The sequence below is a fragment of the Fusarium redolens genome (assembly GCF_020744475.1).
Source record: "Fusarium redolens strain MPI-CAGE-AT-0023 chromosome Unknown BKA55scaffold_26, whole genome shotgun sequence".
Taxonomy (NCBI): Eukaryota; Fungi; Ascomycota; class Sordariomycetes; order Hypocreales; family Nectriaceae; genus Fusarium; species Fusarium redolens.
The window spans coordinates 349060-362534 of NW_025763689.1; the positions used below are offsets into that span (position 1 = coordinate 349060).

At 48.9% G+C, this 13475-nt stretch overlaps 5 protein-coding genes across 5 annotated transcripts; 3 read left to right on the forward strand and 2 right to left on the reverse strand.

The window, feature by feature from the left end:
* Positions 1 to 887: 887 nt before the first annotated feature.
* Positions 888 to 5587, forward strand: BKA55DRAFT_697226 (ABC-2 type transporter-domain-containing protein; the record flags this gene model as incomplete). Its single annotated transcript, XM_046200349.1, has 7 exons — positions 888 to 1562; positions 1617 to 1897; positions 1945 to 2400; positions 2451 to 3080; positions 3127 to 3833; positions 3886 to 4787; positions 4835 to 5587. The coding sequence occupies 7 exons, from the start codon at positions 888 to 890 to the stop codon at positions 5585 to 5587; spliced, it is 4404 nt and encodes a 1467-aa protein (XP_046042449.1).
* A 595-nt stretch (positions 5588 to 6182) lies between these two features.
* Positions 6183 to 7339, forward strand: BKA55DRAFT_668092 (C2H2 type zinc-finger-domain-containing protein). Its single transcript, XM_046197877.1, has 2 exons — positions 6183 to 6342; positions 6399 to 7339. Exons 1-2 carry the CDS (start codon positions 6254 to 6256, stop codon positions 7270 to 7272), a joined length of 963 nt encoding a protein of 320 aa, XP_046042450.1. The 5' UTR covers positions 6183 to 6253; the 3' UTR covers positions 7273 to 7339.
* Positions 7340 to 7476: 137 nt separating this feature from the next.
* BKA55DRAFT_527615 (S-adenosyl-L-methionine-dependent methyltransferase) lies at positions 7477 to 9004 on the reverse strand (the record flags this gene model as incomplete). The annotated part of the gene is made up of 4 exons (XM_046188943.1): positions 7477 to 7790; positions 7839 to 8296; positions 8348 to 8471; positions 8524 to 9004. 4 exons carry the CDS (start codon positions 9002 to 9004, stop codon positions 7477 to 7479), a joined length of 1377 nt encoding a protein of 458 aa, XP_046042451.1.
* A 1755-nt stretch (positions 9005 to 10759) lies between these two features.
* On the forward strand, positions 10760 to 12148 carry BKA55DRAFT_599344 (uncharacterized protein; the record flags this gene model as incomplete). Its single annotated transcript, XM_046196384.1, has 6 exons — positions 10760 to 10939; positions 10987 to 11362; positions 11412 to 11529; positions 11582 to 11646; positions 11695 to 11725; positions 11782 to 12148. 6 exons carry the CDS (start codon positions 10760 to 10762, stop codon positions 12146 to 12148), a joined length of 1137 nt encoding a protein of 378 aa, XP_046042452.1.
* Positions 12149 to 12328: 180 nt separating this feature from the next.
* Positions 12329 to 13426, reverse strand: BKA55DRAFT_545975 (Alpha/Beta hydrolase protein; the record flags this gene model as incomplete). Its single annotated transcript, XM_046190867.1, has 1 exon — positions 12329 to 13426. The coding sequence occupies one exon, from the start codon at positions 13424 to 13426 to the stop codon at positions 12329 to 12331; it is 1098 nt and encodes a 365-aa protein (XP_046042453.1).
* Between the last annotated feature and the right edge of the window lie 49 nt (positions 13427 to 13475).

Genomic DNA, 13475 nt, shown 5'->3' on the forward strand with positions numbered 1-13475 from the left:
CCGAGAAATTAACCTTCTAGGTCGGTAGCAGTAGAGGCGCAGGTAAAGTTAATTAGAAGACACTGTTGAAACATCCAGCTATGACCTCGTTGCAAGTGCCGGGACTCATGAATAAGAAAATAACCCGACGGGAACACCGCAAATGGACTTTCGGGTCCCTCAGAGACCGCATTTGCAATCCTTTGTGACGTCACAATGCAAGATCCGAAAAAAGAGAGGAACAAAGTGAATGAGAGTGTGGGTGAGTCAGCGCCTTACGGGTAAATGTAACTGCCGGGCCTCCGCGGACGAGACCGCAAGAGGCGGAGCAGGGGTTTCTCATAACCCCCGACACTCCGCCCCAGTTCGACAAGCGCCAAGCACTAAATACCGGCACAAACCTAATTGCTGCCTTGGTTTCGTACGGCAGCAAATCCCCATCAATTTCATGCGTGATCAGCGTCGACGGCCGCTGGCGACAGCAATTGTCGGACTAGCGGGACCCCAAGCAACCCGACTCTATGGACTGGATGGAATAGAGTGTCAGAGTGGCTGAAGTTTGTCAGACACATACTTTGAGGCTACCGAAGCTCCGACCGCGTCTTTCTTTCGCAATGACAGCATTGTCGGGGTGCTGTCGGGGCCCTCAAACCCCGGCACTTAGGGAGCTTGAAGTTTATGAGGTTGCTGTTATCTAACTTAAAGCCAATTCATTTCTGCCCAGAAAAGTCAATCATTCCATAGACACTTACTACTCTTTTAATCTTAATTTGGCTGATCAATTGCCTGACGACCCCGTCAGATACGCCTGACTCTGTTTTTCCAGTGGTCACATTCCAGTCAGATTTACACAAAAACACAACAACAACAGCATCGATAGGGCTTACTTTTCAGTAAACAACTTCAAAATGACGCCTCGACACTCAACAGAAAGTCCACCAGACTCAATCGAAATGGAGCATTCAACTGGAAGCGAGGGCACATACGCCCGCCCGTCGCCCCTCACACGAAGCAACACCATGATCATAGACGAACAAGATCAACAAGAACTCCAAAGAATCGCGACAGGCATTTCGCAGCGCCGCAGACAAAGCTTCGCTACAGTCCCCTCCAGAATCCCTACTATCAGTGAAGAAGACCCTGCATTGGATCCTACAAACAAAGCTTTCGACCTCTCAAAATGGCTACCGGCTTTTATGCATCAATTGCAGGAGGCGGGTGTAGGTCCCAAGAGCGCTGGTGTCGCGTTTAAGAATTTGAGTGTCTATGGTACTGGAGCAGCATTGCAGCTTCAGAAAACGGTTGCAGATATTATCCAGGCGCCACTACGCATTGGAGAGCATCTCAAGTCTGGGAAGAAAGAGCCAAAGAGGATTCTTCACAGTTTTGATGGCCTTCTTCGAGGTGGTGAGACGCTCATTGTTCTTGGTCGTCCTGGCTCCGGATGTTCTACGCTGCTCAAGACCATGACCGGTGAGCTTGAGGGTCTTCATCTTGGAGAGGAGTCGATGATTACCTACAATGGTATCACGCAGAAGGATATGATGAAGGAGTTCAAGGGTGAGACTGGTTACAATCAAGAGGTATGAATTTCATCAGTTCAGTTTTCGAAGGCAGCTAACAAATTATTCAAACAGGTCGACAAACACTTCCCTCATCTCACCGTTGGCCAGACCCTCGAGTTCGCTGCTGCATGCCGTCTCCCTTCCGACCCCGAAAAGCTCGGCCTCGATGGAACACGCGAGGAGACAGTCAAGAGCGCCACCAAGATCGTCATGGCTATCTGTGGCTTGAGCCATACATACAACACCAAGGTCGGCAATGACTTTATCCGTGGTGTTTCAGGTGGTGAGCGAAAGCGTGTCAGTATTGCTGAGATGATGCTTGCTCAATCGCCAATGGCTGCTTGGGATAACAGGTAAGAAACCATGATACTTGAGAGGGTCGAGGCTGACATGAATACAGTACACGAGGTTTGGACTCTGCGACTGCTCTCAAATTCGCCCAAGCCATTCGACTCGCTTCCGACTACACTGGCTCTGCCAATGCCCTGGCAATCTACCAAGCCAGTCAAGCCATCTACGACCTCTTCGACAAAGCCGTTGTCTTATACGAAGGTCGACAGATCTACTTCGGTCCCGCCAGCAAGGCCAAGGACTACTTCGAGAGAATGGGCTGGGAATGCCCTGCTCGTCAGACCGCAGGCGACTTCCTTACATCCGTCACCAACCCTCAAGAGCGAAAGGCAAGACCAGGTATGGAGAACAAGGTCCCTCGTACCGCTGAGGAGTTTGAACTCTACTGGCAAAACTCACCTGAGTGTAAGAAGCTTCGCGATGAAATTGAGGTGTATCAGCAGGATTATCCTTCTGATAATCGCCATGAGGCTATTGCGCCTTTGCGAGAGCGCAAGGCCCTAGTGTAAGTATCTTGTCCCCGAGCTATCAACGATACACTGACAACATGTCCAGCCAAGATAAGCATGCTCGACCCAAGTCTCCATACATCATCAGCATAGCAACGCAGATCCGCCTGACGACCAAGCGAGCCTACCAGCGAATCTGGAACGATCTCTCAGCAACTGCAACCCATGTTGCCATTGATGTAATAATGGCGCTCATTATCGGTTCGGTATTCTACGGCACTGGCAATGGATCTGCTAGCTTCTACTCCAAGGGAGCTGTTCTCTTTATGGGTATTCTCATGAATGCACTCGCCGCCATCTCCGAGATCAACAGCCTCTACTCCCAACGCCCCATTGTCGAGAAACATGCCTCGTACGCCTTCTACCACCCTGCTTCTGAAGCCATTTCTGGTATCGTTGCCGATATACCCATCAAATTCGTCTCGGCTACTGTCTTCAACATCATTCTCTACTTCTTGGCTGATCTTCGTCGTGAGCCTGGTAACTTCTTCCTGTTCTTCCTCATCACGTACATCTCGACCTTTGTTATGTCTGCCATCTTCAGAACGATGGCTGCTGTTACCAAGACGGTTTCTCAAGCTATGATGTTGGCTGGAATTATGGTCTTGGCTCTTGTTATCTATACTGGTTTCATGATTCGTGTCCCGCAGATGGTCGATTGGTTTGGTTGGATCAGGTGAGTGTCTTCTTACTAACTATGGAGTATCTGCTAATGGTTACAGATGGATCAATCCCATCTTCTACGCCTTCGAGATCCTCGTCGCCAACGAGTTCCACGGTCGCGAGTTTGACTGTTCACAGTTCATCCCTTCTTATCCTGGACTCACCGGCGATACATTTATCTGCTCAGCCGTCGGATCTGTAGCGGGACAACGAACAGTCAGTGGTGATGCCTTCATCGAAACCAACTACCAATACTCGTATTCCCACGTCTGGCGCAACTTCGGTATCCTCATGGCCTTCCTTGTCGTCTTCATGCTTATCTACTTCACCGCCACTGAGCTCAACTCCAAGACCGCTAGCAAGGCCGAGGTCCTCGTCTTTCAGCGTGGTCATGTTCCTGCTCACCTTCAGGAAGGTGTTGACAGGAGTGTGACTAATGAGCAGCTCGCTGTGCCTGAGAAGACCAATGAGGGTCAGGACTCTACTGCCGGACTCGAGCCACAGACGGACATCTTCACTTGGAAGGATGTTGTCTATGACATTGAGATCAAGGGTGAGCCGAGGCGTCTTTTGGATCATGTCACTGGTTGGGTCAAGCCTGGTACTCTCACGGCTCTGATGGGTGTTAGTGGTGCTGGAAAGACAACTCTTCTTGATGTTTTGGCTCAGCGAACTACCATGGGTGTCATCACGGGAGACATGCTTGTCAATGGAAGACCTCTTGATGCCAGCTTCCAACGCAAGACAGGATACGTCCAGCAGCAAGGTGAGTGACACCCCCCGCATAACTGGCTTGATACATTACTAACGCGACTCAGATCTCCATCTCGAAACTTCCACAGTCCGCGAGAGTCTCCGCTTCAGCGCCATGCTTCGTCAACCATCAACCGTGAGCGACGAGGAGAAGAACGAATGGGTTGAGAAGGTCATCGATATGCTTAACATGCGTGACTTTGCCAGCGCTGTCGTCGGTGTCCCTGGAGAAGGTCTCAACGTCGAGCAACGCAAGCTTCTCACTATTGGCGTCGAACTCGCTGCCAAGCCAAAGTTGTTGCTTTTCCTCGATGAACCTACCAGCGGTTTGGACTCTCAGAGCTCTTGGGCTATCGTTGCCTTCCTTCGCAAGCTTGCCGACGCAGGACAAGCTATCCTCTGCACCGTCCATCAGCCCAGTGCCATTCTATTCCAAGAGTTTGATCGGCTTCTCTTCCTTGCTCGTGGTGGCAAGACCGTTTACTTTGGAGACATTGGCCAAAACTCCCGTACTCTTCTTGACTACTTTGAGAAGGAGGGTGCTCGAGCCTGTGGCGATGATGAGAATCCAGCTGAATGGATGCTCGAGATCGTCAACAACGCTACTAGCTCTCAAGGTGAAGACTGGCACACTGTTTGGCAACGCAGCCAAGAGCGTGTCGCTGTCGAAGCCGAAGTCGGGAGGATTGCATCTGAAATGTCATCGAAGAACCCCCAAGACGATTCTGCCAGCCAATCCGAGTTTGCCATGCCGTTCAGCGCACAGCTTCGAGAGGTCACCATGCGAGTCTTCCAGCAGTACTGGAGAATGCCCACGTATATCATGTCGAAGCTTATCCTTGGTATGGTCTCGGCTCTCTTTGTCGGCTTCTCTTTCTACAAGCCTGATAACACTATTGCTGGCATGCAGAATGTCATCTTCTCCGTCTTCATGATCATCACCGTCTTCTCTACTCTTGTTCAACAGGTAAGCCATCTATCACGATGAGCGTTACGGCATACTGACCCGTGTAGATCCAACCGCATTTCATCACCCAGCGTGACCTGTACGAAGTTCGAGAACGGCCCAGCAAGGCATACTCTTGGAAGGCTTTCATCATCGCCAACGTCATCGTCGAAATCCCCTGGCAGGCTCTTACAGGCATTATCATGTATGCCTGCTTCTACTATCCTGTCGTGGGCGTTCAGAGCTCAGCCCGCCAAGGACTTGTCCTTCTCTTCATGATCCAGCTCATGCTCTACGCCAGCTCCTTTGCCCAGATGACCATCGCTGCTCTTCCAGATGCTCTCACTGCGTCGTCAATTGTGACTCTCTTGGTTCTCATGAGCTTGACCTTCTGTGGTGTTTTGCAGCCTCCCGATGCTCTTCCAGGTTTCTGGATATTCATGTATCGCGTTAGCCCTTTTACCTACTGGGTGGGCGGCATTGTATCTACCGAACTGGGTGGACGTGCGGTCGAATGTTCACGATCCGAGGTCTCTATCTTCAACCCTCCATCTGGTCAGACTTGTGGTGATTACATGGCGGATTATCTGAAGCAGGCGCCCGGTCAGCTACAGAACCCTGATGCGACAGAGCAGTGCCAGTACTGTTCTTTGTCGAACGCCGATCAGTTTATGGCTGGAAACCGGATTTACTACACCGAGAGATGGCGCAACTTTGGCATTGTTTGGGCTTACATTGGCTTCAACATTTTCATTGCTGTTGCATCTTATTATATGTTCCGCGTCAAGAAGTGGAACCTTGGAAAGAAGAAGAAGGCGTAGGGTCGCGTGTGATGTTGTTGATGGTTCATCTTATAACTTTGTTTTCTTCAACCCAAAACTTAAGAGCTAGTTTTGCATATCAGATTGGTCCCATGGTGGCAAATAGTAGTCTTGTAATAGCATTTAGAAGCATTTAATAATTTCATCTACTATTTTAATTTTTCTTTGTCAATCTGATGCCTTCATTCTCCATGTTTGGTGCCTCACCACTTTAAGCTTCTAACTTGGCCTCAAACCTAACCTTGGATTGAGGCCATTTGTTTGGTTGCATGATAAGGCCGAGAGGCTCCAGCTAAAACCTTGTATGATGAGTCTTCGATGCTCTTCTTTCCATAGCGTGATATCGCCGTGTACGCAGCTATCAGATAGCAATCTCTGACTGTCAGTAACTTTCTGGTGTGAATTACCTGACTATCCAGATTTTGCTGATCATGGATGAATCATAATGACTGACAGGGTTCAATTTATCCAGTCTCAGCAAATCTTGAACAGCTTCCTGTTCGAGACAGCCCCACCCGGCAGTGAGTCACGCGATCATCAGCAGCTTATCGTATCTGAAGTATAATTCTAGATAGTTATTTAAATGCAGGCCGCGCTCTGAATCTGCGCAAGAATATTGACTAGTTGAATTATTGCTCCAAACTAAACACTACGCACTTTTGCAACATGACATCAACGAAACCAACTTGTTCACTTTGTGATGTCTCCTTTGACAACAGTCAGGAGCATCGAGTGCATGCCAAGAGTGAGGCTCAGTAGGTTTCAGCATGCGCATATAATATCAGACACGTGCATGCTAACATTTTCCCAGTGTCCAAGCCTTGAGAAATCGTGCGGCTGCTTCAGGCCTAATCGAGCAACCAACTGAGGACAGCGATACATTTTCACATACAAGCAACGACCCCGAAGATGAGCTCTCAAGTAGCGATGATGAAACCGGAGACGAGACTTCGAGCAGTACGATCCCTGAATTTGATCCAACAAAATGCATCATCTGCACTCACAGCGTCGAAAGCTTTGATGAGAACCTCATCCACATGGAAACAGCTCACGGTCTACGGATTCCGTTTCGCGATCATCTCATCGTGGACTTGGAGACGGTGATATGGTATCTTTACTTTTTAATAGCAACATACCGCGAGTGCATCTACTGTGGAACACGAAGACGCACGATAGAGGGAATTCAGCAGCATATGAGAGACAAAGGTCACTGTCGGGTTGAGTTGACAGACGAGATGCAAGAGTTCTATGACCTGGAGGGTCTCAAGGCTCACGGTCGGGAAAATGCGGTTTCAGTTGACAATGAGTGTCTTCGACTATCATCTGGCAAGATCCTTTCGCATCGTGATGCCCCTACCACCAAACCACGCCGATCATCGCCTCAAGAAGAGACTGGGGAGAAACGGGCACCTCTTCCCAGTCATGCAGCTTCTGATGTACTTACAGCCAGAGATCGAAAGGATGCAGCACTTGCATCTCAATTAGCACGACTCAGCGTCAAAGACCAACAGAGTTTGATACATTTGACATCATCAGAACAGAGGAGTTTCCTCCTGCAGAGAAAGAAGGAGATGGATGCAGTTCGTCGGTCGGAACGAAAGATGAGGCTGAAGACGGAGAGACTGAGTAACAAGACTATGATGACGCACTTCAAGAATGATGTTCCGGGCAGGAGTAACGGATGAGGAGTTAAATCTCAATCTGCTTCTCCTCGTGCTTGCCACTAGTATATTAATAGACTTGACAGTGCCCACAAATTATCTGAACTAATGAACTTTATTTTGTCTTATTTGATGATGTATATGTCAGACCTATCGTGATCAAGTCTGCAAATAGCTACGGACATACGGCAGCAGTAGCTAGCCTCTAGGTACGCAATGTCTTTTCGCTCAAGCCAACTCGCACTCGATCAGACTCTCAACTCCATTCGCGACCGTCCAAATATTGCAAATCTTCAGTCCAGCCTCTCCGAGCAGCTTCTCCCAGTTCTGTTGCGTACGTTCCCGCGACGCAAGGAGAGTTAGCATCATAATGTCCAATGCTGTTGCTTCCCATTGAGCGCCAGTGTTGGGGATGACATTCTCATTGATCAGAAGCTTGCTGTATCCAGGCTTCATGGCAGCCTTGACTTGTCCCAGAATCTTCAGACAAGTCTCATCGGACCAGTCATGAAGAACGGAATGCATGTAGTATGCTCGGGCACCTCAAGACACGTTAGACAGGATAACGTATGTGGGATAGAATTACTTACCTTTGATAGGTTGCTCGGTATAGAAATCGTACTTCATTCGCTCGATCTTGCTATCAAGGGTGGTGATCTGGTCAATCACGACTGGAAGATCCTGGAGAATGAGACGACCTGGGGCATCGGGGAACTTGCGGCAGAACTCTCCAATATCATGACCAAAAGAGCCACCAACATCGATCAGCAGAGCAGCGTCATCCGACTTCTCAAAGCCATCGATAAGCTTTTCTTGAACAGGGAAGAAACCTGCATCCATCCAAGACGGTCGACCTTGACGGTAGCCGCCCATATGAAGATGGAACAACTGGCCGTATGGTGGGTTGGTGTGAAGATGCTCGAAGAAAGTCTTCTCTGTTTTGTATCCAAGCTGAAGGGGAGAGTTACTGATGTCAGTAGGGTCCTTCCAGGAGTTGTTGTCAGCCCATTCATGGAATTGACCAAGAGCGTTTAGACAAGCTCCGGAACTAAGTATCGTGTCAGTGCTAGATAGATACTAAAATCTTGGGTGTTCTTACATGCAAGGGTATCCAGCATTGATGAATGGGAAAGCCATTGACTTAATAAAGTTTGTGGCTTGGTATGTATCTTGATCAATCTCGGTGATGTAACCCATGGATGAGACATGTCGTACAAGGCGGGCTTCGTTTGGTCAGCGATATGGTACAGAGGCTGACAGGATGAGTGCCCTTACCAAGGAGAGCAGGTTCAATGTTTTTCTCCTTCGCCACATCAGCGACCTTGAAAGGTCCATCGATCTTGGCGACATGAGTCCAAACTTCCTTGACCGTACCAGCAGTCAAGGCACAGTGAAGCGATGGCTCAGCCCAGACATGGCGAAGCATGGTCTCTCTGGGAGTCTCGAGTGACTGCCAAAGGCTCTTGGCCTTTGCCATAAGCTTGAGTCGCGCCGTGGGGTCATCACTATCCAGGTCACCACTCAGAGCATTAATGTCTTTGATCAGAGAGGGGACGGCGGCAATATTGGCGGCGTTCAGAGCAATGGAGACATCGGGTTCTTCCGACTTTGAACTGTTGGTGACATCTGGGGTTGCGTCTGATGATCCAGAAGAGCTCAAAGCTGAGACGGAGCTTTCGAGCTTCTTTTCGGTTCCATGATATTCCGTTTCTGGGACGGTATGCCCGTTTGTGTGAGAAACAGTTGTGTCAGCCATAATGAAAGGGTTATGAAAAGAAATGTCTTGTCAATAAGGCTTATGATCAACTGCAAAACGTGGAAGCGAGGTAATGTCCGTGAGTGATTAAGGAGGGATCAACGGCAATAAAAAAGAAAGGAAAGCAGCCCTGACATGCAGAAGTGCCCAGAGCTCGTCAATGCATGGTATGATAGCTTGGCTGTTGGCCGACCTCAATCCTCCCAACCGTTATACGTACAGGTCCATTCTCTTGCATGTAGTTCTGTAATTGGCCAATTGGGAACCTAGCAGAGGAGCCTCCCAGAGTCCGGTCGCTCGGGTTGCATTCAGAAGATCTTCGAAACGACCTGACACCACCTTCCCGGTAAACCCTCTGCATACCAAGGATATTACAAGATGTATTGATTCGTTGGGATACGTCCGCCAATGTTGATCACTGGATCATACGACGACATTGATACGATTACCAGGCCATAGAGAGCGATCTGCGTTAAGTGAACGGGCAGCTGGGACAAAGCTCCGCTGCAAACCTAGAAACTGCAACGTCGAACCAACAAAACGGTTGTGATCCTGATCAGGGGCTTTCCCGAGTGCTACGTCGAACCAACACAATTGCCCAGACCCTTGCTAGAGAGGAAAGAGAGGACAACATGGGATCACGGCCAACGCAAGCTAAAGAGACAGTGGGAGCAGCATCCTTGAAATGGCAAAGAATCATCATTTTTCTAAAAGCAGCAACTCCTAGGAACCAAATGGGATACTGCACTATCAAGATCGTTTAACAGAACAGTTGAGGATGCCTCTTTGCCGCCTGGAGGCATAGAAGAGACTAGAACATCTCACAGTGAAGAATGGAGAATAACGGCCGCCAAGAGCAGAGACAAGGGTAGCTAGCAACGGGAAATTGGCCCGCTTCGCCAATTAAGCTATTTCGGGCCTGATTGTGCCAAGCGATTTGACAACGACTAGGAACAGCCGAATATACGATGAACATGTCAGGTATAACTATGCAATAGACTGCAGGCATTTTAACAATAAAGAAGAACCCGAGAACTTACTTGACCATATAATCACTCTCTTCACATTGCACAAGCCTGAGTGCAACAACATGTCGGAGAATGTCTTGTACGGCTCGGATCCAAGCGGTTTAATTATCATATCAGGTGATTTCTGCAGTATCAAGCAAGGGTTGGAGCAATCCTTGGCGACACATCCTTCGGAGGGTTTGGATCGACATTTCTACCCCTGAGTCTCAGTCGGGTTCGGGGAAGCGGAATGGCCCCCACTATCAGTAACAAACGGTTGGCTTGTTGGTTGTTCGTTACGCGTCGACATCTGCAACCTCACTCCACTGATAACCTTGTCCTTTTACTTGGAGTCTGCCCACCTTGCGAGATTTAAATCAGTTGAACGGTTTTTCATAGCATATGTCGACATATTTGGGAATAAAAAAGCACAGTTTCGGGGAATACGGCATCATCTGTCACATGGTTGTCGATCCTTCAGCAGAGTCGTATTAACAAAAATCCTTTTCGCGTTAACAAAGTTAATCCCGGCTTCTTGTGACAAGATTCGTGACAAGAGGTTCGATGATCCATGGCACCAAGAAGCATAGCATGGTTGGGCTCCTGTGCCTCTGATCCCCCCCTTTCTGCAAACATGTCTCTCGTTCCTGCAGGACATAAGACCCAATCCTCTGGATTGACCCAACCAACATGAGTGAATGAGACTTTTCTTGAGTTATTTTTCGTATACGGATGCGCTTGGCAGACAATGTCTTCTCCTCCTCATCACACGCAGGCTTATCTTGACGCCGATAAAGGCCCAACTATTCTTGGAGTAGTCATCACTGTCTCTATTCTGAGTACGATCTTTGTTGCTGGTCGCGTGTACACTCGAAAACGGATCATAGGCGCGTTGCATCTTGATGACTGGTTCACAATCGTTGCCGTGGTTTGTTACCTCACTCAATTTGTCTGTTTAACTCTAACCATCTTAAGATCTTCGAATGGTGCCAAGTTGGCGTTACAGTTGTGGCTGTTAGGAATGGCAATGGCAGACACTTCGATCTTTTGAACGTGACTCAGCAGCAGAATGTCATTCTCTACACCATCTTGGGCTTCCCGTTCGGCGTCATGGCCTTTGGGTTCCCCAAGCTCGCCGTCGTCGCACTTATCACACGACTTATGAATCCCGGACGCTTACACAAGATATTTCTTTGGGTACTTGCTGGATGTTGCATGATGGGTCTGATTGGATGCATCATCATTCTCTTTGCTCAATGCTCGCCTGTCGAATCTCAATGGACCTTCTCCATCACTGACAAGAAGTGTTGGAGCCCTTTTGTTCTTGTCAACTTCGCCATTTTTGCTGGCGGTAGGTAAACTACGTTGATGCCAAGGATGCCTTGCTGATACTGCAACAGCCTTGTCTGCATTTACGGACTTGTATCTTGCTGTATACCCCGCCGTGGTTTTGTTCCATCTTCAAATGAACAAGCGAAAGAAAATTGCCTTGTCGTTTGCATTGGGTATTGGCTCAATGTAGGTGTCGCGTTGTTGCGTTGATCAGGAATATGCTGACCTCTGTCTCTAGTGCTACTATTGTAGCCATCTATAAATGCACGCGTCTGCCATCGCTTGCGAGTAAAGACTTCTCTTGTATGTAACGTTTGGCCTGTTTCGCATCCTTGTTCTAACAACTGATAGACGAGACATCTGACCTTGTGATATGGACTGTGTAAGTAACATGTCATGTGCTGCCATACGAGCGACCACTAACCTTACGACTTCTAGCATCGAAGCGAGCACCATCATCATCGCCTGCTGTATCCCAGTCCTCCAGCCCCTCGTGGATGCCCTCTTGGGTCGCCGAGCCTTCGGATCCTCTCCAGGATACAAAAACTACAACTCCTCCGGATACCAGAACTACGGCAATTCCCGAACCGGCCAACCTCGTTCAAACATCGAACTCAGCGACAGTAGAAAATTGCGAAGCGATGACCGAGGGAACATGACGAACGTGAAGTACCTTGGGTCTGGAGCCGCGGAGCTTGACTCGCAGGAAAGCATACTGCGACACGATGGTACAAAGACAACAGATACTCACTCGGCAGATGCTCATTCAGTCAATGCGCCGCCTGAAGGTGAAATCCCTCGATAGAGGTAGTAATACCAAGCTATGGACCGTGGATGTAAGATGGTCAATAGTCAGTACGAATTTAATGCGCCAATGCGAGAAGCTCGAAAGGGACATGCGACTGCTCGGCGACGGAAACGTGGTATAAATTGGAGACCTAATGATCATATGCGTATCACAGTCATTGATGCCGGTAGTGTAATGTCACTGTTGAAGCCAATCCGCTACAGCTTTGGCCGCTTCTTCCCCTTCCTTTCGAAACCCGTTGATGTGACCACTCTCAACAATGTCATGCGGTGCACCATGTTCAATCCTTAAAGTCACGTCGTTTCCAGCCTCTCTCATATCATGAGCCCACTCGAAAACCTCGTCGTAGAGAAGTTCTGCATCTCCGACATGAGCCCAGAGCTTCGTCTTGGTTCTGAACGGTTTGCCCTTCAATGTGACATATGGCCCATGACGGTCGATGATGCCTTCAGGAGCAAAGGATTCGGTCGCCCATTCAGCAAAGTCGGCTGGTAGGTAATCTGTGTCGTAATTCTTTCGTCGCAAAACGTGTTGCGCCGGTGTAGCTCCTGCAATATTGATCCACGGGGACCATAGCAAAGCAGCTTTGGGGCTTGGAGTATCTACCAGATGCTCGCTGATGTATCTCAGCAACGAGATAACAAGGTGTCCGCCTGCACTATCACCACTGATAATCACGTTCTCTGGAGGGACTCCCATAGATAAGATATGAAGATAGGCGGTGACAGCATCTTGTAGGGCTGCAGGGAAACGCCCCTCTGGCACGCATGTTAACCTGTACCCAGCAAAAAGAACCTTTGGTGTTATGTACTTTGCAAAGACGCCAGCAAAGTATCCACTGTCGAGTGGCAGAGGGCTCCCAAGAACATAACCTCCTCCGTGGAAATGAAGAAGATACTCTCCTGATGCCATGTTGGAAAGACATGATGGGTCGTGAGATTCGGGGTACCATACGGCCCGAACCGTACCCGGCTGTATGACCTCATCTTTCAAGGGTCCACGGTAGAGTTTTCGGTCCGATGCTGGCGCAATGGATATATACCGCGTTCCCAAATCCTTGCGTTCTGTTGGCATTGTAGTGATAAGGCGAATGCTTGTATAGAATTGCATCAAGTTGAACATAAGCTTTCTGCCTAATGCTTGGTGTAGAGTCCAGTATCGATGAGGGCGATTGCTCGGAACGGTGTAGTAGAGAGCTGATGGGACAAGCAGAAGGATTCGACAGATCAAAACGCAGGCGTGCCACGCGACGCGACACCATGATAACAGCGCCATGGTGCGTTGCTGAACCTTTTCAGCTGATACTCTTACCGAGATGCGAACT

Coding starts and splice junctions, on each gene's coding strand:
- BKA55DRAFT_668092 (XM_046197877.1), top strand. CDS start 6,254: ATGACATCAACGAAACCAACTTGTTCACTTTGTGATGTCTCCTTTGAC. Junction 6,343..6,398: donor CATGCCAAGAGTGAGGCTCA/GTAGGTTTCAGC, acceptor ACATTTTCCCAG/TGTCCAAGCCTTGAGAAATC.